Source organism: Sycon ciliatum, chromosome 4, assembly GCF_964019385.1.
Source record: "Sycon ciliatum chromosome 4, ocSycCili1.1, whole genome shotgun sequence".
In the NCBI taxonomy this organism is placed as follows: Eukaryota; Metazoa; Porifera; class Calcarea; order Leucosolenida; family Sycettidae; genus Sycon; species Sycon ciliatum.
In genome coordinates, this window is record NC_088646.1 from 20978102 (window position 1) to 21001599 (window position 23498).

At 46.2% G+C, this 23498-nt stretch overlaps 2 protein-coding genes across 4 annotated transcripts; one reads left to right on the plus strand and one right to left on the minus strand.

Moving 5' to 3' along the window:
- Positions 1 to 319: 319 nt before the first annotated feature.
- On the plus strand, positions 320 to 17423 carry LOC135814965 (angiogenic factor with G patch and FHA domains 1-like). 3 transcript variants are annotated; one of them, XM_065328170.1, is made up of 18 exons: positions 320 to 590; positions 1401 to 1596; positions 2121 to 2295; positions 3622 to 3729; positions 4340 to 4462; positions 4820 to 5038; positions 9654 to 9971; positions 11157 to 11395; positions 11714 to 11833; positions 12335 to 12536; positions 12818 to 12929; positions 13431 to 13584; positions 13721 to 13877; positions 14452 to 14528; positions 15079 to 15146; positions 15410 to 15481; positions 16161 to 16260; positions 16877 to 17423. In XM_065328170.1, the coding sequence occupies exons 2-18, from the start codon at positions 1480 to 1482 to the stop codon at positions 17042 to 17044; spliced, it is 2529 nt and encodes an 842-aa protein (XP_065184242.1). In that variant the 5' UTR covers positions 320 to 590; positions 1401 to 1479; the 3' UTR covers positions 17045 to 17423. The 3 variants fall into 3 exon arrangements, with proteins under 3 accessions (XP_065184242.1, XP_065184243.1, XP_065184245.1); XM_065328171.1 differs by lacking the exon at positions 1401 to 1596 and having other exon boundaries at positions 321 to 590; XM_065328173.1 differs by lacking the exons at positions 320 to 590; positions 1401 to 1596; positions 2121 to 2295; ... (1 more) ...; positions 4340 to 4462; positions 4820 to 5038 and adding an exon at positions 9021 to 9447.
- An 820-nt stretch (positions 17424 to 18243) lies between these two features.
- LOC135814966 (acetyl-coenzyme A transporter 1-like) lies at positions 18244 to 23144 on the minus strand. The gene is made up of 4 exons (XM_065328174.1): positions 22005 to 23144; positions 20495 to 20806; positions 19012 to 19239; positions 18244 to 18765 (listed from the first exon to the last, which is right to left on the minus strand). Exons 1-4 carry the CDS (start codon positions 23040 to 23042, stop codon positions 18589 to 18591), a joined length of 1755 nt encoding a protein of 584 aa, XP_065184246.1. The 5' UTR covers positions 23043 to 23144; the 3' UTR covers positions 18244 to 18588.
- Between the last annotated feature and the right edge of the window lie 354 nt (positions 23145 to 23498).

The window sequence follows — 23498 nt, forward strand, 5'->3', positions numbered from 1 at the left end:
GAGTCACGTGGCTCGTGATGTCTGCCGGTGACAAAGTCACTATCACCTGATCACTCAATCAGATATACACTCTAGTGCCGGGTCAAGTAGTGGCATGATGTGGCCAGGACGGTATAACATGGTATAATGGCGTACTCTTGCTCGTAAGTAGTAGTGCTAGTAGTAGTACTATACTACATGATTGATTGTACAAAATTGTTGTAATAAACCACTTTTTAACGAAAAAATATTGTAATAAACCACTTTTTTACGATGTTTTACTACCCTCTGCGAAAAAAAACCGCGAAATGATCGATCAAGCGCAAGCTATTTCACACGTGTTTGTGTTAGCTAGCTAGCGGAGGAGGACATATCTGCTGTTTGTTGTCTACGTCTACGGTATCTACACGGTAGTTGAAATAGCGGTCACGTCGGCACACCGTCTTGGGCTCTCATGTATTGGATGTTATGGCCGGTTGTTATGTGACCCAAGCGTTGCCGGTAGGACTTGGACTCGAGCCATAAGAAATCTCCCAGAGGTGTATTTACTTCAGAGTCTTCCTCTGTGCCTTCGCAAGGGGCAATGACTGGTTGTGTCACAACCACAGGAGGTGAGTCACAGAGTGGCGAGCCATGGGCTGCACTCGACACTCTGTTCCCGGTACCCACTGACTTCTTCAGACCTGAGCGGCATATGGTACTATGATACCGTTGCACATGCACTCATGTATTGTCATAATATCACCATGAATATGCTACTGCTACTCGGACGGCCGTGTACAATAGATCTCAGACCACGACTACATCATAAGTAACAGCCTACCTGCGAGTACATACACGGGCAGTACTGATGGATGCATGCCAGAGTGGCTCAGCCGCGAGGGCATGTGGAGCACCTACTCACTCGGCCCGTGTACGTACGGGCAACCATAATGGAACTAGAAGGAGTGGTGGATGTGGTCGCTCCATGCTGTCAGCTTGAGTTGATCCGGAAATGTATCCTAGCTTGCAGCGCCGCCATGCCTGAAGAAAGGCATCAAATACCTTCAGTACCAGGATTTCACCCTGAATGCAATCGCTAACTAGGCAGTGCTGGCAATCTGACACGATACGACACCCTGTGCGCTGGCTTGTGGCTGACTGTTCCCCGGCGACCACACCCTTGTGATGTGCAATACATGGCCGTACAGTGGACTACTATCGAGCTATAGTACAGCAGTCATTGTATGCCGTGCATATGTTCATGGCTAGTGTTTTACTGTTCATGCTGCGCCGGGACGGTCAGCCCATAGCGTTGTGATGACCATGTCAGGTTAGCGCTTACCACTCTAATGTAATGATCGGTGCATGGACGACAGTACCCCAGAAAGAGCACTCCATGCAAGAAAAAAAACGTTTCTGCCATGTCTTTTCATGCACAGGACTGCTGTGTACCGAGTCGAGATACACAGTACATACAGACATACATCGTGCAGGCGCACATACCAAACCGAAAACGTGATGGCGCAGGCTTTGAAGCCCAGTACAGCAGCTCCAAGTCAAGTCGCGGCAAGCAACCCTACCCAGCTTCGCTTCAAAGAGTATGATCCTTTCCGGCCCAAAAGGACAAAAGACCATGTAAGCGTTTGCTATGTACACGTACAGGGGAAGTTAGTACTGTTTGGTGTAGGTTGGTCCATAGTTTACAACTGATTTGGTCTGGCACTTTCAAGTGGGACTGCAATGGCCAGTGAAAGGGTGCACCACACACATCATGGGATCCTACAGATCAAGCCATTGAAGTAATACTGCCGGTGACCAAGAACAACAAGACCAGAGACAACAGCGGGCGCAAATAATTTGAAACGCATCGAATTTCGCACCAGTACTGTATGTGACTTGATAGAAGCCTGGGCTGGACATATTCATGCATAGTTACGCCAAGCTGAACATGATTGCTCCCACACGTCCCCACATCCGAGAACAACCGGGTCAAACACTCATGAGTTGCATGTCCTTAATAAAAGCTTATATGCAGGAGTTGCCCTGCATATGCATGTTGGCATGGGGTATTTGCTTGTCATAGGTGCACAATAAATCTTCAGTCAAGCTCTTTGCCTTCGCCTTACTGGTACGTTATACGTTTTCCTTTTTTCCTTCAGATATGCGACATTTGCCAAGTTGGTTTCGCAAGCGAAAAGGCTGTGAAAAGCCACAAGAGGCTTCGGCATGCAAGCAAGCCAGCTGACAGCCAGGCATGCCAGATGTGTAGTTGTGCTTTCGGTCACGGCTCCCAGCTGATGAAACACTATTTGCGGGAGCATGGCGAGGAACTCAGTAAGTAGCAGTGTGTTGGAACCCACACAATACCTCCATACCGGGGAATATGTTGATGGACTATCAGGCGAATTTTCTCACACAGTGTGGACCTGGGAACATGCCCTACAGTATTCTAGACAATGAGCATGATGACTTAGTTTTTCTTGGACTTAATGTACATAACAGTACAGTACTCAATCTCCGGACAGCTAGCTGTTTTGATCTTGTTAGATCTCGTCAGCAGAGCTCAGAGTTACTGGCTGTACCGATCGCAATGATTTCGAATGAATGGCGAAGCATATAAGCACAGCGAGCTTTGCGCGAGGGAACTACGAAATTTGACGCTCGGCAGAAAGAGTGCTGAGCTAAGCCGAGGCGAGGGATCGTAATAGTACAATAGACTGTGTGTGTGCACTATGTAGTTGTCCTCCTCTCTGCCTACGTGAATCTCCTTCATTTCTGGTCTATCCTGGCAACCTGTTTTTATTAATGCGACGTCACGCCTTTTTGTTTAGATGTTCAATTTTAAAGCATTCACCATGGCTGGCTCATCTAATGTCATGATAGTTCCACCATGTACTGGCAATCAGGTGACATGCTAAACGATGCTGAATAACCGTATGATCTCAATCTTCCACTGAGTTCTTCTCCCATCAACCCGAACTCTATAATAGATACCGCGGCTCATGTTTTAAACATAGCCTATCTCTTAATTTGCTGGCAAATAATCCTATATATAGGATTTGAAAATGGTGTGACCTTTATGCTGTTGTTATTGACCATCATGACCCATAATAACGGCATAATGGTTTTCATAAAAGCTGTAAATATGTCTGAGGGATGAATGTTTACTTTTTAGATTCATAGGACATCATGAATACCCTTTTTCAGCAAGAATTGGAACTTTGCGCAGCATTGTTCAGCTGCTGTCATGGAAAGGATTGAAGCAGTGAATGTGCAGAAGAACATTACAGATGTGGCACGGGTGGTTTCTTGACGACATATCGCACATGCCGTGGTGAAACTACCAGTTTTTTTAGGATAAAACAAGGTCCAATAAAATCTCAAATCATATAGGATTCGAAAAATAGGGCACAAGCCTTAGTAATCATGATTGCGCAAGGATATGAGCCTGAGATGTTAGCATTTGAAAAAAAATCTTATTCAACTCTCGATATCTACTAAGACCTAGCAAGGAAGAATTGGTCACATACTTTTTCTTATGCTCGTGCCACACCCATTTCGAGTTGAAAAATATGACCAAAATCCTATATATAGGATTTAGCAAATTAAGAGATACATGTACCACCCATCATCATAGCTCATACTTCTTGTTTTTACCAGATATCAGATGTTTGAGTTTCAACAATGAAGCAGAATTCAAAGATTGGAAGCTGGGAGAGCAGACAAGAACAGGCGCTCGCTATGTGAAGACACGTGGAACTAATAATGGTGAGTTTGAGGAAAGATTCATGCATCTGCTTCCACTGTAGTGTTAATTAAGTTGTATCGCACTGGACATACTGATCTTGCATTTCGCGATATTGCTTTGACTCACAAAGACCTCATTTCAACTTGTTTTGTTGTTGAGAAAAATATCCGCACTTGCTCCGGTTGGATTGCTAGCAACTATGTCTGCAAAAGTGAACTTTGACCATGGCATATATCCGGTCATGCTGAGGACTCATGATTTTTCTCAGCTTGCCAGGACAGTGGAGTGCAAACATTCCATACTCCACCTTTGCTGTTGCCATAAAGTTTTATGAAGGGAGTTTTCATCTGGAATCCTTTAAGTTGTATTTTCATTGTCTCTTCATCTCTTCGTCAAAAACAAATACTGATATTAAATGTAGCTCTCTGATATTATATGGAAGATACACGCGCGGGAAACCAGTAGCCTGCCACACTCGTCTGTTCCTCTGGTGGCGACTCTGGATTCAGTTTTAACTGTGGCCGAGGGGTTTGTGCCCCCCCCCCCCCCCCGAGCCTATTCTCAGGTCATGGGTGTCGAGTGTTGTGTGTACCGTAACATGCTTGCCCTTGTTTTCTCATCATCTTCTAGGCATCGCTACATACATGTGCGACAGAAGTGGTGCTTCGCGGTCTCAATCTGGCTCAACAAAACGGACCAAGAAGATTGGTGTTATTTGTACAGCACGGATGATTGTGTCACCCCAACCAGACGGTGAGTGATTGTGTCAAGCCAGCCCGCTGACTGATGGTAAGCACCGCTCAGAGGTGTATGGAGAAATTCACGTTTTTCGTTTGATTGGTTGAGCGATTGATTTTATTGAAGGATTGACCAAAGGATGCGGGTGCCTATGGAGAGGCTCTCCTGTGGAAGGAAAAGAGTAGATATGTGGCCATGACGATGGTGGGACTACCGGTAGTTGGATTGTTCGAATGCTGCATATGTGTTTGAGCACTTTCAGTGTTTCTAGGTACTTTTTCGCTTGCATTCTACACTGGCCGCGGTGAGGCACTTGAAAAAGATGGCCCGGAACATAAAACGTGTGCTTGTGCCTGCTTGTGTGTCCGGTAGGAAGCCAGAATGTAAAGTATTTCACCAAACACTGTGGACACGAACTTGAGTACGTCAAGCCTGCAGATGCTACGTCTGTGCCCAAAACAGAGCCTACTTCGAAAACGCCGGTCTCTTTAGCTGATGCTGGCACGGATAGCGATTTGCCACAAGCAGTGATAGATCCAGAGCTAATGGACCAATTGGTTGCAGAGTTCCTTCGCAATGACACCAATGACTGTAAGTCAAAGCTGTTAGGAAGCCGTGATGCACCGCAATCCCTTTTCCAAATTACTGCCTTTTAAAAGTAGCGACACTCGCGGCAGTGGCTGCACTTGATAGTTGAGAAGAATTGTATTTTGCATAGAAAGTGACTTGTGTGACAGTGTAATAAGATGGATTTTCCACTGCATAGAATCACAAAGCATACGGCCAGTTCTTATAAACAATTCTCATTCGAATGTTTATTAGGTATCAGCCATGTTTTTCTCTGCCCTGGTAACTCCCGTTACCACTGCAAGGTAAGGTGTGTGCAGTCAATCCTACCCTGTTTGTCTGGACCCTCGTTTCCTGTATACGAACCCCAGCTATCCAAACTCAATCTAACCAGACTCCAAGACAGTGTACGTGTACTGTAAGACCATGTACATGTACTTCAACACCATTTTTGTTAAATCGACAATCTCCAGATTTTTTGTTTGGTTAGCGATGTGAAACATTTTAACGAATTCCGAATGGCTGTCAACACCCAAAGAAACTGTGCATACTAAATATGATATGTACATCGTTTTGCAGGTAGCGAATTTTAACTTGACGTCTTGGCAAGTAGTTTCAGCATTGTAATCTTGTGGACTATCGATAGGGCTTGCAATTCATGACATCAAGCACGACTGGATAGTCAGCCTGAGTATTTTTTTCGGCATGATGCAGGATAAGGTGTCTCTTGTTATTCGGCACAATGCCATATCACGTTGATCACACCTCTTCACACGTCCACCATAGGTACCGTGATAACTGAAGAATTTGCTATGTTTCGACGTGCGTGGCAAGCGGCCATGTTTCAGAGATCTGAGTGGGTAGGACCGACCAGCACATAAATGTACATGTTGCTCAATATAAACTGCAGTGCTGGCAACTGAAATCCGACCCCCAGGGCGGAGCGGCACGCCGCCCTGGGGGTCGGATTTCAGTTGCCAGCACTGTACAAGTACAGCATGTAGTGCCACCCGGCTCAGATAATGATTTTCCTGATCAGGGCTTGTCTCAATATTCTGCACTTGATTCTTCCCCCTACTGTTTGCTATTCATGTTAAACGGTCACTTAGGTACCGCTGCAGCACACAATAGGAATTTTCTGACTGGTTTTACAAACCGTAACACACTCTCAGATACCAGTCCTTTCCCCACTCCTTACTGAACTATTGTTACGGCTTCACTTTCGCTGCTGGTATATGTAGTTCTCTTAATTTCGCTCAACTGCTCACCCGGTACCCGTGATAGGCATCTATTTGCATTTGGAAATCGAACAAATACTGAAAATGAGCGAAAAGTCGCCGCAGTGAAGATAGAAGTTCATAGAACCGAACACACACTACAACCACTGGCTTATAGTGTGCGTGTGGGCCATGAGTAGCGCAATCGTAATTATATTTCTAAGTGTTAGCGGTGCATTAGTGGAATGTTAGCCAGAGTCTTTGGTTGTCTGTTTTTAATAACCCTTTGTGGTCAGGGCTTCAAGTTTAGTGAGTGTCGGATCCTGGATACTAAGCTGTCAGCTACATGTACTTGATGCTGTAAACCGCCCAATATTCGCGTCACCATTTGTTTGCGATTTCTTGGAACCGGCGAGTTTACGCCGCGAGAATTAGCCAGTTTACAGTAACCCACTTACTGGGCTATTTTAAAATTTCTTGGTAATCTCTCTATCGTCCTGGTTCTACCAAAACAAGCCGGTTACATGTGGACTCTAATCTTGCCTATGCCTCAGTGGCTGAATTCTCACAACCAGTGATGATAAGCCATGGCACCATGATGATCACACACGAAAGGGTCACAAGTAAGTATTAGCTGGGGAAGACACCCTCAGCCTGGCTCCGAGTCCCTCGGCCTCACGTCTTACCTGTTCGCTATGTACTTTTCATTCTGTGCGCATGTACTATGTGCTGACGCTAATAATAATAATTATTGCCTATAATTATAGCGCCTGTACGCACTCAAAACTTTGGATTTCGAGTGAGCTGCATCCGGATCCACGCGCAGTGCTGCCAAACCGTCCGATTTTTCGGACAGTGTCCGATTTTTGAAGGCTCTTCCGAAAACCGGTCCGAAAAGGGAAACGTCCGAAAAGCAGCCAAAATGTCGGAGATCATTACTTTCCTATGCAGAAGTCCTGTACTTTCACTTTTCAGCGCAACTGAAGGCACAAATCACTGTACATTTGCTTCTAAAAGGCTAGCGCTTGGCTGTGGAAGTGCAAAGTAACATGCCTGGATCAGGCTGGATCATGGATGGCATGTACGCTGAGCTGACGGTCTGTACAGAGTCAGTGTGCGACCACACTCATCATTACAAAATTCATGACAACTCCGGGGTTACCATGGCAACGAAGCGAATTTTCATGGTGTTTTAGGCGATATTTTGAATTCTCTGTAAAAAAATTGCCGAGGAGAAAAATTCGCACCATGTGGCCAGCCTTGGCGCATGGCCATGGCGGTGAAGGGTGTCCGATTTTGTGCGAAAATTCAGGGCTCACAGCAACCAGGGAGTCGTAAAATATTTTACGACTCCCTGACAGCAACCATGCCAAAACCTCGATTACGTGGGAGGACATCTTGGATCTGATCACCATAGAAACGAACTCGCGTGACCGCTAAGCGCAGGCGTAGAACGCAGTCGCGCAAGGAGATTTTGACTTGCTTGGGCTTAGTTGCTGTGACAAGGACTGAGTCGTGAATGGTGAAGGAGATGGCCGGAGACTGTCTCACTATCTCTATTTCATTTCGGTAGTTCTTGTTTCCTTCCAAGTGGATTATTTCGCGAGCAGTGTTGGCCTTGTCGGCCGAAGGCTTCATTCAGACTGTCCGCACACGGAGTCCTGCGAAAAGTAGCCCCGAGCAGAATCCTGCAGTCGTTGACGAAAGAGTTCAACATCTACAGCCGGGCAGCTACGCCGCTGATGCACAGGCGCGGGTGACGGGAGAGGGAAAGGACTAGCATTCCTTGACGGCATGGAGCAATGACTCACGTCGTGTTCTAGTTTTAGTTTCTCCGCCGTGAAGTCCTATTGTGTAAACGTAAATATACGGCTGGTCTGCGAAGAGCCGTGTAGCGCAGTGGTGACGATGTGGAGTTGTGAATTATTTGATTCGCCACTCCGTTTCGTTGCAAGAGAACAAGTCCAATGGCTTCGCCGTTGTGCTGGCCATGTATTTCTTCGGTCTGCCATAGCCTTGATAACTCCTGAAGGACACAGCGATGAAGCGCCAGGCGAGTAGCAAAACCATTTAAAAAAATTGCTTTGCTGCTACAATTATTTGTAGTGTTGTTTCCGCATTCACAACAAGTGCAGCGCGCGCGGTTCTTCCTGGCGGCTGCACTGCAGATAGGGTTGCCTTTGAAATGTTCGTTTGTACCCGTCTCTGGCCCGATTTTGATGGCCAATAGCTTAAAATTTTCAGTAGGAAAATTAGAAGAACTTCTCCGAGCGACTTTTCAATTTTAGTACAATAATCCAAATCAGAATTACGCCTGCACCAACTGATACTTTGGCTCCATATATATGCTAAACCGTATCGATTAAAACAAAAAACTCTCGGACAAATCCTTACAATGGGTATTGAGAGTATGTTCCTAGAGTTTCAGAGGCCTAGGGAAAAGCATTGGTACAAATGAACATTTTGAATGCACCCCACTTTCAAGTTTTCAGAGATATCTGCCTGATCGCATGTACACGATTCTGGCATGCTGGCTGGCTCGTGTGACAGCGGCCTGTCCAAAATGGCGCCCACGCTTTTGTGTGATGCTGTGAGCCCTGAAATTATTCGGCAGCACTGCACGCGTCTCATAACGTCATTTGAGCATACCGGTACTAACTATAATTAATTATTTAAAATTATATCAAGAGTAGATGTTTATCTACTCTTGTCGTAGTCTTGATACTAATTACTATGCTGCAAAGTGCAAGTAAAGAGTTCGATTGAATGAAAAAATATTTGAAATCACGAATCAGCACAAAGCCAGAGGCAAAGAAGGATCGATAGCGCAGTCACCGCAGTGTCAGTGGCCGTGCATTTGTCTTTGCAACTACAACTTACTTTACCTCATTCTTCATTATTTACCAGCCAGAAGAAGGCGCTACAAATTGTAGTGTTGTGCAGTCCAAAGACTAAATAATTCAGTAGCGAAAGTTAGTTACTTTCTTCATTTCTTTTCTTCAATTTTTAAATTGTTTTACTTGAAAAGAGGGCCTTTCGGAAGTACTTACTGTTCGATTGTGACATTTGGCTACGAGTGCTGGAGTAGTGTCTGAAGCTGAAGAAACCGCGACGTTGCTTCTGAAGTATTGTTGAAATCGATGACAGACCGTTGAGGTCCGCAGACACTCCTTACCTGAACTGGCGAAGGGCGCAGTGAGGACTGGAGAAGATACAGTCAGGGCTCACCACAGTGTTGTAAAGGTATTCTTGTTTGACATTTTATTCGTCAACTTTGGTTGTGTGCGTATGTGTGTGCGTGTGTGTGTTTGTGTTTGTGTGGGTATGCGCATTTGTGTGTGTGTGTGTGTGTGTGTGCGTGCGCGTGCATGTGCATTTTATGTGACTGTGCATGCCGATGAATGCTGTTATTGCTCATGCAGGCATGAAAAGAAAAAGACGGCATTCGTCACCACCCTCTGACCTCTCGGAAGGCGAAATCGATTCCTCATCAGAATCGTCCGAGAATGAGGATACTGTAGTGACTCTGCGACGCAAACTGGCAGCTGCAGAAAGTGCGAACACGACACTTCAGAACAAGTTGACGCGGCGCGAGCTGGATCTGGAGAACTCTCAGAAGTACGCGGCGTCACTGCGCGACCACGCCGAGTTGCTTACCAGCAAGATCCAGCAGCATCGTACGGCCCTGTCGGCTGCTCGCGATGCACTGGCTGCTGCCACTACCCAGTGCTCTTGTTCGCGTACGTACTTCTCAGCTGGCTCTTTCGGCTGGCATAATTCAAGTGCTGGCCCGTGAAAATTGATCGCGTGACTAAACTAGCGTCGTGCTCTACACAGCCCTAAGGGCACAGACACTATTATGTGAACTGAAACGCGGTGCTGCTGTAGTCTATGAGGTGGAATTTCACTGGCCAAAACTTTACCATTCAAAAGTACCGGGTACATTCATACCAGAGTGTACGGCCTTTGCATGGATGGTTGTGGGGGGGGGGGGGGGGGGGGGCTGTTTTGACGATTTTTTTAGTGTTACGTGTCAATGTTGCAAAGTTGACCGTCCAAGGGATCGGCCTCAGTATGTGGTTCATACATGTACAGGGCTGCTCAATGAAATCCAGTCAAGTCACTCAAGTTTGCGCCTTGCATCATTTCGCAGCCCAGTGTTCGCAGGTCTAGGGTAGGGCTGTGCAACGCCCGGCGCATACTTGAGTGACACGACTGGATTTCGTTGAGCAACACTGTACATCATTGTGAGTATGCCATTTTGATTGACATTAGTAGTGAAACGAATGTCAAAACCTACTAGTCGAATATTCTTCAGCTTAACGAACGAATGAACGAATATTCTTTTGGTAACACAGATGACATCACATGCCCTTCTCTCAGTCATTTGATGGATATTGTCAATACTAATTTATTATTAGGTATGACAAACGGTAGTGCCACGTAAAATGTACTGCCACGTAAGGGTACTTCGAAGTTCATACCTGTTATGTGCAACATTGGCAGTCCAGTATGGACATACATGTGCATGCATGCAGTACAAAGTCACAGGCAGGCTGTACCTACTGCACTGTACCGTGTTCGGCGTGCATGTACGTACATGCACTGCATTCGAAGTGACGTAACGAATACTCGAATGTGACGTAACGAATATTCGAATGTGACAAACCGAACGAATGTTCGAGTATTCGAATATTCGTTTCACCACTAATTGACATACAAGTATCTGTGAACGTTTAAAATGTCCCACCTTCATTGACACACTTCTTGAAGTACACTCCCAAGCAGTATGTGCTTGTCTGTGCTGTGCAGGAGTGCAACCAGTCGAGTCACATCAGAACTGTTAGGTATTGTGTACATGTATCTGGCTTGTGAGTTGGCTGCTCATTGTGCGCGCGTGCGTGCTTCCCATTGCTTTGCCTTAGACTTGGCTGACTGTCCGAAGACAAATGGTGCTGATTTAGCTTCCACCGCTCCATCAGCAACCAAGTCGTCAGCGAAAACTTCGTCCGACCAATCTGTTAGCAAGAGTGATACAACCGCCGGCAGTACTGCTCACACGAATGGTGAAACAAGCTTACCATACCCTGGTGTGTCCTTTGCGAATTCAGCGTCTTCGGTCAACGCATCGCCAGCTGTACCATCAGCTCCGTTGGCTTCAGAGGTTAGTTCCTGGCCTTCGAGTATGCAGTGATAAGTTTGGCCTCCATACCTAGCCAACAGTGTCCGGGTCTTCAGTCGCCTTGCTTTGTGATAAATGTTGTGTTGGTTTTTGCAGAGCTGAAATAGTGACACGGTAAAAGTTAGTACTCCTTGTCAGTTAGATGCTAAATTGTGCGTGTCGGACTGTTCAAAATCTGGTCTAGTTGGTCGATTCTAACGCATAACGTGTGCCCCACTGTTTTCAATTTCATATTTCCTTGGCTCATCATCTGAGTTCTTACGGTGCAATTTCTTGGTCATTTACTCTTGTTGATATCAGGTCAACACAGCCGCAGCACTGGCATCTGCAGCTGAGGAGGGGATGCGGCAAGCTGGCTTTGTGTATGACAGTCGCTCGGGCATGTACTACGACTTCTCCAGTGGATACTACTATGACCAGGTAGGATTGTCATTCAAGCATGGACAGAAGCTCTTCTTGCATCTGAAGCACGACTGCGGCTGCTTCCGCAGGAACCCTCTTACATAGCAATAGCGGACCTGCAGATGATAATATTGAATTATTTTCTGTGGATGAGATCCTTTAGTGTTGCACTTTTTTCTTTTTCTTTTTGATACTGATGTCACTGGTGTCAGTAATAGGCAGCATTAGCACTATGCGGGCTTGTAGACTTCGTATTTACTGGGTTTTAACAGTACTGCAGTCACTGGAACCCACTGAACACAAGCATGTCCAAGACGGCATTTTGGGTAACACGAAGAAAAACTCGGACCGAAATGCATGTCTTATGCGTGATGAATTTGAATATCTGCTCATACAAAATTCTGATTACGGAAACGTACCCTGGTCTGCAACAATTCATATGTGATACCACTCTGTGGACTGATTTCCTTCCTGCTCTCTGACTGTGTTTGAACGTTCATGTCCGTGTTTTGATTGCAGTCGACGCGTCTCTACTACGACAACAACTCTGGCGTCTTCTACACACGCGACGCGGCGACTGGTGCGTTCGATGTGCACCACACCATTGACCTGTCGGCCGTGGTGCCTCCAACGTCCCAGGCCGCAAGTGACGGCAGTGCAATGAAAGAAGGCAATGTACAAGATGAGGACTCTGATGATGGAAACGCCGGAGCAACCACAGGTAATACCAGTGGGTTTGATGACTATTGTGGAGAAAGTCCCCATACTTGGTCAGCAGCATAATATAATGGACACTGGATCTGTTTAAATGGTGTTTCCCATAATTCAGATCTGCTGTGTGTTCACAAGTCTGAGGAGATAGCGCCACACTTGGGCTAAGATTGCAATATCCTTGGTCTAGTGTGGCTAGAGAGCTGAGTATTCTTTTCCATATGTCCTCCACTCGACAGACAGGCCTATATTTCCCTCCTTTGTCGTGTTTTTATTCGTCTCTCTGAAAAGAGGATGAACTGCCACCCCCAGCGCCCTGTATACGTGCTATTGTGCTGACGTCGGAGAAGCTCAAGGTTGGATCGTTGTTCGTTGTGACGTGCGATGGCGGCACGATTGGTCGGTAAGTACCCCAGACTTCTGGCTTGCTTGGAATGGCATTTCGGCTTGAAGTACTAAGTATCTCAAACTTTCAGCTCAACCTGGACAGAAAACATTTTTTTCTAGCCTGTCTTACTACACCTTTGCATGCTTAGCACAAGACCCCACAAAGCCCAGGCTTGAATATGTGCAAATGTAGAGGTCGGGCAAATGACATCACTGACTGTACATGCTTGCATCGAGTGAGCGGCACACACGTGCTCTAGAAGCTGCTCGATGTGGAACACCCCCGCTAGTCGTGTAATCGAGTCACGTCCATAGCCCACACATCCACACATCCTCCTACGCCTCCACACCCACCTGTGTTACAGTGATGTGGCCTACAATATGGGTTGTTGTGTTTCAGTACCGTGCTGTTGGCCTACAATATGGGTTGTTGTGTTTCAGTACCGTGCAATTGGCCTACTAGTGTATGCGTGTGTTACTGGAAACTAATCCAACTATGGCCTGTCGTATTTTTCAGTGACCGTGATCTGGGCCACGCTATTCGAATACCGGAGCTTGTCGTCAGCAAGGTTCATGCCAAGATCGAGTTCGATGACGAAGAGCAATTGTACTTCATCACGGATTATGGTAGCCGGAATGGCACATTCATCAACAGTGAAAGACTGAGTGAGGTGAGCTGGCTGCCCATGTTCCTCGTACCACCGGCTTGACTACAGAGCACTGTAGGGAATAGCACTGAGCAATGTGCATCCTGTTTGTATCTACGTGCATCATGATTCATGACTGCCCTTTATGTGCTTTGCTCAGAGTCAAGTTCGTAGTGAGGCGCATTGCTTGAAACATGGTGATCAGCTGCAAGTGGGCATGCACACTCGCCTGCTCTGTCACATTCACGCAGCCGGTGAGACATGTAACAACTGTGAGCCAGGACAAGTGCAGGCGTGGTTGGCAGCTAGACCTTCAGGTAAGTAAACACAGTGAAACTTTGGTAATTACGTACAGTTAATTTTACGGACAGTGAAGCTTCTGTATCCTACGATGAAGCTTGAATTACTTTTTGTATCTTTTTCCAGTCATTTGACATTGGATATACGGTACATGTGTCAGTGTCCGCTAGACTGCAGTTTCACTGTGCGCTGCTAGTATCTGTGCTTCTATGGCTAAAGTGATGCACCACTGGCTTAGACGATGGCTAAAGGAGCAGTGTTCCTTTCTTGTTCATTTGTTGGACCGAGGAGTTTGTCATCGTGCTTGCTTTGAATACAGGGTGGTGGTGGATGTTGACAGAATTGTGGACACCTTATTTTGCCTCGCAGTCTTCATTTTCCATGTTATTGTAGCAAGTTGTTGTTGAATTCTTTATTCTCACGATGGCACCATCGCCAATAAGATGTTGTTGTTCTTGTTGTCATCGTCGTCGTTGTTGTTGTCGTCGTCGCCGCCGCCATTGTTGTTGTGTTAATTTGCTATTACCAAGTTGCTCGATTGATCTATGGAACAATTGGTAACTTGTAACTGCTTATCGTTTACTCCTCCAGATAATGACAATGGGGTATCACCAAAAGTCTCTCACAAGCAAGCCTTAAATCGACTGAAGAGTCTCTACGGTTTGGCGGTAAGCACGCTTTACCCAGTACTTACTGGTATGGTAAAGTGGGAAGACCAGATGGCACTAGTATTAGGATCACTGCAGTTGTTGATTCGTACACTTCTATAGTGTTTGAAAGTGATGACGCAGACGTCAATAAATGACGACGAATAATGTTGGATTCACTCTGCCCATAGCGAAGTACGGTGGATCTACTCATGTGTGGTGGGTAGGCCCCTCGTGTCGCACGTAGGTGTGAATTTGTTCTGTACCAGGAGTGGGTCCCCGACCAGAAGGGCCCAGTCAAGTCACTCCCGGCGGAGGTGTCACCCTGCTGTGAAAAAAAACGCCCGAGTGTGTATGGATCCATACAGAAACTGGATCCAAGTGGGTCCGAAAGGCAGCGTTGTCATGACTCCGGGCTGGCTGTGACGTAGCACTTTCAAACCCCATTGGGATGGACTTTGGTTTTACCATAAAGCCCCACATTTTGTGCGTGCGTGCATGCGTGGATGTGAATACTGACAAAGCGGTACAGTGTGCAGCAAATTCTGTATCTTCTGCATGCCGTCTACAGAGACGTGATGTTGGAGACGAGGTTGATGTGCCTGTTTCAGACGGATTCAAGGATCGAGCAGCCGCAAGGTAACTAGCACACCAATAACGCACAGGACATTGTACTAAGTACACAGATGGATTTGATCATGTCCTGGTTCTTACTGGGCTACGGGATCTCGTCCAGTCGTTACTTCTCTTCTCTCAGATATTCACTGGCAAATTCAGTCTTGTCCTACTCCTACTCCTGTTTCAGCCTTCAAAAAGGCAGGGAATTTTGAAAGGCTCGCAGATGGTGCTATTACGTTATGCAGTGCGGCTGAGTTTTTTCTTCTTCTTTCTGTTCTGTGCAGGCGCAGCGCAGTGGGTGTCGACCAGCCGCCGATTCCCTCGCCTTCAGGGGTGAAGTCTTCCTCTGTTGATCAGTAAGTGTCTCCTGCCGGTCCTGTTGGCAGTTCTCTTTCTGACACATTCAACGCAGCTTGGCAAGACATCTAGAATGCATTGCTCTGGTGCTGATGACAATCTATTCGGGGGTTGGTGATAAGGCGAGACCAAAAAGGTTGAAATCATTGACTGTAGCTGATGCTATCGTGCAGCATGTGCAAGGGGCAAACAATGTGTAGCCTGGCATGCGTGCAAGAATGAAGAAAAACGACAATGCTCCCTGAAGTTAAAAGCGCTACTCGGTCATCGCGATAAGTTTGATCTCGCTTACCCTATTTCCCCGATTATAAGGATCACTCGTTGTTTCAATACATTCGTATATTAGTAGGATGTCACGCATGATTGTAAGTCACATCCCCTTCTTTGCCCTTGAAGTTTAGTGTAGAAAGGTGCGACTTATATTCGGGGAAATACGGTAATTTTACTTTCGACCTTATATGGATCAAAGGTTGAACTTTTTCTGATTTGTTTTCGCAATCCGACGTGGAATGCTCTTGCAGTTACGTTTTAACCTTTGAGGTCATTCCGTCAAAGAGTGGATTTTCGGTACTTTTTTTGGCATGTTGTGTTTCTACGAACTTATGTGACTTCGACGTTGTCTATTGTATTTGTATTATTGTCTTTGTGACTATTTCTTATTTCTTTTTTCTTCTTCAGGCCGATAGGAAATGACAACAAAGGCCGTCGTCTTCTGGAGAAACTAGGGTGGCAGGACGGCGATGGGTTGGGTCAGCGGCAAGATGGCATGGCTGCACCGGTTAGTTGCCACCTGCTACATGTACTTCGGTCGTATGTACTGTGGCGTCCTGTCATGAAGGGAATGGGAACTTGGGAGGATACCTCGAGCTACCAATACCGATTGTGTGGAGTAAATCCTGATGATGGCTCCTGGCCGAAAATTTAATTGAAATTGAACAACTTTGCAGCGCAGAAATCACTTGTGTATAGTGATGCTGTATGGTTTACCAATGCTATAAAGTGACTGCTGTGGAGCTCACGCACCGTAACAAATCTATTGGACAGTTCAAGTGCTCTCCGGGTTGTTTACATTGATTTATCATGGAATGGAAGCTAGTGTTGGTTGTATCATCTCCCATGTATTTGGTACGTAGTTAATGGGTCGTACACCCCCACCACCACCACCACCAACAACAACAACACAGATATATACACACACACGCACGCGCACATACACACACACCACACAAACGCACACACTAATGTATGCATTCATGTACTTGCGTGTCTGTATTGCTCGCAATTCAGAGTGACATCACGTATCTTCATTCAACTCCAGTGAAGTAATTTGAGTCTGTGTGTGGTTGAAGATGCCTTACCTTTTTACTCCTTTACATGCCTGTTTCTACTTTTAGATTAGTGTCCAGGGTCAAGCGAGAAGCCGGAGTGGTATTGGATTCAGTGCCCCAGCTACAGCAGCAGCTCCAAGTAGCTCTCCGAACAGCGGTAACAAGTGGCAGAAGGCCCAGGCTCGATTTGAGCAAGTTACTCAAAAACAGTCTCTGGACATGTTTGCTGATTGATGTTGCTAAGTTGTACGGGATCGGTCCATGCACTTCCTGTGTTCTCGGCAACTTTTTTTTTTTTAAGCATATTCAGCCAAAACAAGTGGAACCGGATGTGCTCTTCGGTTGTGTTTTGGTTGGAACGCTGTTCCAGAATACTCAGCCACGTGTTTCTTTCAGCTGTTCGGCTATCCTGCTTTTTTTCCAACCGTGCTAACCAAGTTTGAATTTACAAGGGTGTTTTTATTATTTTATTTACAGGCCGCTTTTCAAGAAAATACGATAATCCTAATCAATGGTGCAGCAGTAACCACATACCTACTGAAACTGCATGTACATCATGTTTGTGTCTTTCCCTCAAAGCAGTGAACATCATGTACATGACTGTTTAACAGAAGTGTTCGCCTTCCGGTCTGTGGTGTTTTGCTGCTGCTGGTTAGGCTCATTCAGCCTGCGGTGAGTGAGCCCTACACATTCTGGTGTGTTGGGCTTCCTGGGATTATGACTGCTACAAGTAGTAAGGGACAAGTTTATCTCTTTTTTTTTTGCGTGTTTTGGTTGTGACGGACTATAGGGACCAACCTAATGATTAAAATATTTATAGGGTATTCATACTACAATCAACTGTGACTACGTTTCTACGACTCCGACGTCTTTGATACTGTATATAGTAGGCGATTGTACCCTTGTGAGTTGAAACACAACTGAATCACCATGGAAATTCACGTTCAGACGTGACTTTGGCCGTAGTCTGGATAGCCTATATAAATGGATGATCCGAGAGATCCTTTCACCTGCAATGGGGAAGTGGTTGAGGCAGTAGAGAACTTCACACACCTGGGGGCACAGTTTAACATCTCCAGCAGAGCCGAGACGTCGTTTGACCCTGGCAAGACAGACGGTGGGCAGACTAGAACCCATTTGGAAATGCAAAAACTTATCGAAGGACAAAGTTGCGACTGCTGTGGGCATAAAGATCCTGTGTATTACTTGTATAAAACATGCCCAATGACGTGCAGCAAGTTGCAAAATTTACTGCATATGCACACAGTAAAACCTGCGTTTGCTGTACCCTGCATCAAATGGAATCCTATGTTGACCGGGCATGTTTTCATGCACCAATGTGCTGTGGATCAAACGTTTATCCCTAGGCTATAGCTGGATCAAGAGGAATCCTGTCGTATCAGGACAGTTTCCGCTGCACCAAGGGCGTCCGGTTTAAAAGGCAGGTTTTCCTGTATTTTCAGTAGATACTCTGGGAGCAGTATGCATACGAGTAAGGTTCCCTGAACATACTGGCACTCGCTGCAATGGGTGATAGTTGAAGAGGAGTTTTTCGTTAAGTTAGTGGTCTGGTGTTTATGGAAAGCTCAATATCCACAGCTAGCAAGGAATATACGGACAGTGAAATGGCTACGGCAGTGCAAGAAAAGGTCTATAAAAAAAAACTCAAGTAAAATAAATTCACATACTGCAAAGTAAAACTGTCTGTTGATACACTCCAACACAAAAATAACTTGGAGCAGTGATAGGACTGAGAGAGGGGGCCAGGCTTGTCCCTTTTAACTTTGACCTAAATTAGATGGAAGTCGCCAGCTGGATAAGTTAGCCAGCTGCAGCGAGTATACTTTCTTGCCAAAGTAGTAGAGCCACACGGCGCCAAGGCAGATGCTGATCACCATTTCATAGAAGTAACCGTCCGACAGTGCAAAGCAGTTCCCACCAGCCGTCTTGCATGCCTGGAAGATGAAGCATTAATGCCAGGGAGAGAGAAAGAGAGAGAGAGAGAGAGAGAGAGAGAAAGGTTGCTGTAAGTCATCACACATACCAGTAAACACACCTGCTACAGTCATTGTTATGGTGTGGTCTGTCCAGGAATACTCCCAGAAAACGGAGGAAAAATCCAGATACAAGCACCACCCGTGTAGACTCAACTAGACAAGCGTGTGTGCATGGAAAGAAAGTAATGACCACGACATACGCACCTCACTATTGGCTGTGGGGCAAGCGGCATCGAGCACTTGAGAGCTCTCCTTGCTTCGGCATTCGCGCACAGTGAGCATGTCGACAAACCACATGGCTACAATGCCGGGCCAGTTGGCCGCCAAGTTGGAGATCGTGTTGAGGAGAGTCATGTATGTACCACCCACACGTGGATCACTGATGCGCGAGTGCCACGCCATGATCGCTACAAACATACTGTAGACAGTCACCTGGAAACAACAAAGCAAAAAAGAAGAAGCACACTGCGAGCTGGAAACAGCAGGTAAGTTACTACATGACCCTCTCCCCCTACTGCATGTATCACCCCTCTGCTGTAGATGTACTGCATGTATCACCCTTCTGCTGTTGATGTACTGCATGTATCACCCCTCTGCTGTAGATGTACTGCATGTATCACCCCTCTGCTGTAGATGAGTCATTGCGCCTGTTTGTTCCTTTTCGCCTCCTCTATTCCACCTGACGAGAAAGCATCGAAAGAAAAAGTACTTGCGGAAAATTTCGAGAATGTTATTTTAACTTATTTAGACGGAGCCTGAAGCATTGTACTTTTCTTCAGTCTGATACCATTATTTATACTAGGGGTGAAACAATTATACCGAATACTCGAGTACTCGCTCGGTTTTTTCAAAAATAATCGTACTCGGAATAAATCAAGAGTACTCGTTCATACATGGTACATGCATTTACCACAGGAATCTGCAGTGCAGAGCAGCAGTCGGTAGATATTGATGTGCAGACTGTGTGGTGAACATTTGTTCACGAGTAGAGAGAGCCCAAATGACCCACCAACCAATATACCCGAGAAAAATGACTGCTACTCGGTTCAATCAGGGTTTTAGCGTGATTTTAAGGCCCTTGGTGTGCAATTTTTAGGAGATGAATAGTACTCGAATATTCGATCGGAGAAAATCAGAATCCTCAGACTCGGGATCTCAGTGCCAACTTTCACCCCTAATTATTACTCTTTAAAAATAACTCCTAGCACACCCAGGAGGTAGTTACTAGTATCTGAGATTCCATCCTACACAGTACGTGTAGTACAGCTATGCTTGGTGAAGTCCGAACCAAAGTGGCGCCCCATACTTGCACAGCCCTGGTACGGATGCCCTGGAAATGGTACGCACACGAGTACTGCTGGACGTGCACATGTACAAATGCAGGGATGAAATTGGAATTGGTCCAGGATGCCTGCAGGGTTTTCACTTTGGGTTGGAATTCACCTACACTGTACGCAACTAGCGCAACTGTATAAGTGCATTCACACTGCTCTGTCATGCACCAAGCTACTGTGAAATATAAATAAATATGAGCTAGCGATGGATTCTTTCTCGTTAAAATGACTTTGTGCCCTGTTAAAGATTCAACTCTTACAGCTTACAGTAGTCACGGAATTTCGCCGTGACAGCAACCCATGTACTCTTGCTGATTCTTATCAAGACTCCGATACAAACTACGACAGCTCACCTGATGCAGGGCATACAGTGCAACCACGGCGACGTAAAAGTAACCAGGGAAATGGCCGGCACCATTCTGCTGACCAAACGACCGCGTCCACCATATTAGAGCAGCAAAGACGAAGCCAAACAGCAGGCGGGGCACGTATGCATACATGTACACAGTGAGAGGCCGTGGGCCGGCCGTGTAGCGGCTGATGATCAAGGGAAGCACTATCTGCAGTGGAACCACTGGTACGCCGAGCATCGCCAGTTTCTCCTTGGGAACACCATACTCAATCAGCTTCAGGCCTGTCATGGAATCAGCAACTGACATTCCAAGCTGCAAGTGCAAAAGTACACATTTCAATCATGCTAAAGTAGTCACTGTTTTGACATTGTAGTACCGTGGTCCCCACTGTTGTAATAAGAACTTGCTTGCTGCCATGTTAATCACTGTTGTATTTGACTTGGAAAGTAATGGTACGAAAGGTCTAGTCAATACTATGGCTTCTGTGCGTCGTGTGCTGATTCGCTTCCCTACAACCAAGAATCTATTTCATTTCAATGGGACACACACTCACCAGCACTTTGTTCACAACGATTTTATCTATTCTGCAAAACTTTGAAGCTAAGAAAGAAACTGCAACAATATTTCATCTTCTCTAACAGGATTTATAGAGTGTACAAGCTCGCTCACTCAAGCCAACCAAGAAAGCAGCACAAAGGGCCTATCGGTCAATGGGATAGATGTAAGATTTTCATGCCAGTATGTTGCCAAGTCCAAGTCCAATTCAACCACACACTGTGAAACCAGCTCTGTGTAAAATGCCATGAACTGTGTACCGTCCAACTCACACCTGGACAAGAGCCCAGTGTACTGGCTGAATACGGGACAGGCTCTGTTAACTTGACTATAGCAAGTGTTACTAATACAGTTGCGCTCTGTGAAATCCGACCCAGAGTGCACATTTGGCGCCCTGGTTTTGCACGGCCCTCGACGCCCTGGGAGTGGCACGAATGCGGCTGGACGTACACATGTACAGATACGATGATGTAATCAAAACTGGTACAGGGCGCCAGTCTTGTACTTTCGGTTGGATTTCACCGAGCGCAACTGTACATGTACCTGGTATATGTACCACTGTTCGGAGATTGAGTGTATAATTATGTACCCGGGTACAGTATTTCCTAGGCAGTTCCTCACTAAGTCTTGCTTCCAGGAATAGTTCAACCCAAGAAGGATAAGAACCAGATGGGGCAGGGGTGGTCTAAGCTTGCGTACAGGGACGCACATAATGAATGCCACTAAAGGTGTAGTGTATTCTGTAATCCGGGACCCCTATAGGCGTCTACACATGCACAAGACAGATACATATACATGTAGGCGTGTTGGTTGCATGGTGTCCATATTGGAGGGTTCCACTGCATGCATGTTCTGATATAGTCACAGATATTAGCACACTGTCATGTAGTAGAGACAGCAGTGGTATCACCGAGTGCTGCTTGTACACACAACATGCGCACTGGCTGCTGCTTACCTTGATGAAGAGCGTACACAGGATGTAGCTCTGTATATTCTTCAGCTTCAAGATGCAGAATAGCTGGCGATAGGACGAGAGAATGCCAGGCGCATCAGCCTCCTCGGGCTGAACGTATTCCTCCGTTGTCCACTCGGTTCCCTGTAATTGGTGCGTGACCGTATCACAGTCACCACCCCGCTCTTCACTATCAGATGATTGGCGTCTGGCAAGCAAAAGCTCTTTCTTCTCTGCCTTGAACGCCCATACAAGTGACGTCGTCACAAGGAATACAAAGCCCCAAAAGAGCAGGAATGAGTCTAGCGTTACAATACCTGTCGGGGCTGGCTCAAATCTCAAGTACGAGTTGCAGAAGTCAGCCGACTCCAGCGCCAGGAAGACAACGTTCCCCAGAAAGTACCCTACGGTCTGTCCTACTGAGTTGCAAGTACTGGCGTAGCCTACATTTCGCCGGTCCAGCATAGTTAGAGCCCAGCCATCGACGGCAATGTCCTGTGTTGCCGCCAGCATGTTCAGAGCAAAGAAAACCCCTGTCAACGGCACCAGCTGAGGAACACTGCTCTCGCCATCTCCTATCAAATGCGTCACTATAAATGACAGCCAGATCATCAACAAGGCAATGGCATACTGGGTTGGCACAAGCCACGACTTCCTTCGGCCCATTCGCCTACTGTATATGCCATCCACGAATGGTGCCCATAATAGTTTCAAGCTGAATGGCCAGAACACTAGACTAAATGTTGCCTGGCCCTTGTAGCTGATGTTGCGCTGTTGCAGGATCAGTGGAATACTGCCAGCAAGTCCAAGGGGAATTCCCTGCAAGACGTACAAAAACACCAGTAGTGCTATGCTAGATTTATTTGTTCGCCAGTTTGCCTCCTGCTCGACGTCGTGCTGTTGGCCTTCGTTTGGATTATCTCCTGCCAACAGACCTGTCTGGGCATTGCTATCCATTGACGAATCAGAGGTGGCATCTCCTCCAGCCTGAGACTGGGAATCCTCAGGATTGCGACTACGCAATACGCCTGTCGAACTCATTTAACTACTATTCCCGATACTCAATACAAGCAACTCATAGCAGGTCATACAACCTTTATAAATAGCCAATCATAAGTTCAAATTCCAATACAAGATACTCTGTCTTGATGTAAACATGGTAAAAGTAAACACAAAAATGACCAGATGACCATGCATGTGACCATGGTGACGTGCGTGGCATGAGGCATAAAAACCCTGTAAATATTCAAGAAACCTCGTCACGTGTCGATAATATCAAGCATTCAATCGCGGACTGCATGCACGAGTGTCTTTCCCGAGTGCCGGGAATCCCTGGATATATCCGTGATGGCAAGACACAACAATACGTAGAGGATATAACCCGAGTCAGAGGGTTATACCGGCTGAATATAAATCCCGACTGCGATAGCAGGAGGGATTTATATGAGGGTACGGTATAACCCGACTACGAGGGTCATATCCTACTTATGCCAGGTA

Bases quoted from the DNA above. Each gene is read 5' to 3' on its own strand.
- LOC135814965 (XM_065328170.1), top strand. From the start codon at position 1,480: ATGGCGCAGGCTTTGAAGCCCAGTACAGCAGCTCCAAGTCAAGTCGCG. The intron at 13,585-13,720 runs GTGAGCTGGCTG...TGCTTTGCTCAG, and splicing joins ACAGTGAAAGACTGAGTGAG to AGTCAAGTTCGTAGTGAGGC. The intron at 15,147-15,409 runs GTAACTAGCACA...TGTTCTGTGCAG, and splicing joins AAGGATCGAGCAGCCGCAAG to GCGCAGCGCAGTGGGTGTCG.
- LOC135814966 (XM_065328174.1), bottom strand. From the start codon at position 23,042: ATGAGTTCGACAGGCGTATTGCGTAGTCGCAATCCTGAGGATTCCCAG. The intron at 20,807-22,004 runs GTAAGCAGCAGC...TTGCACTTGCAG, and splicing joins TGTGTACGCTCTTCATCAAG to CTTGGAATGTCAGTTGCTGA. The intron at 19,240-20,494 runs GTGAGCTGTCGT...TGTTGTTTCCAG, and splicing joins CACTGTATGCCCTGCATCAG to GTGACTGTCTACAGTATGTT.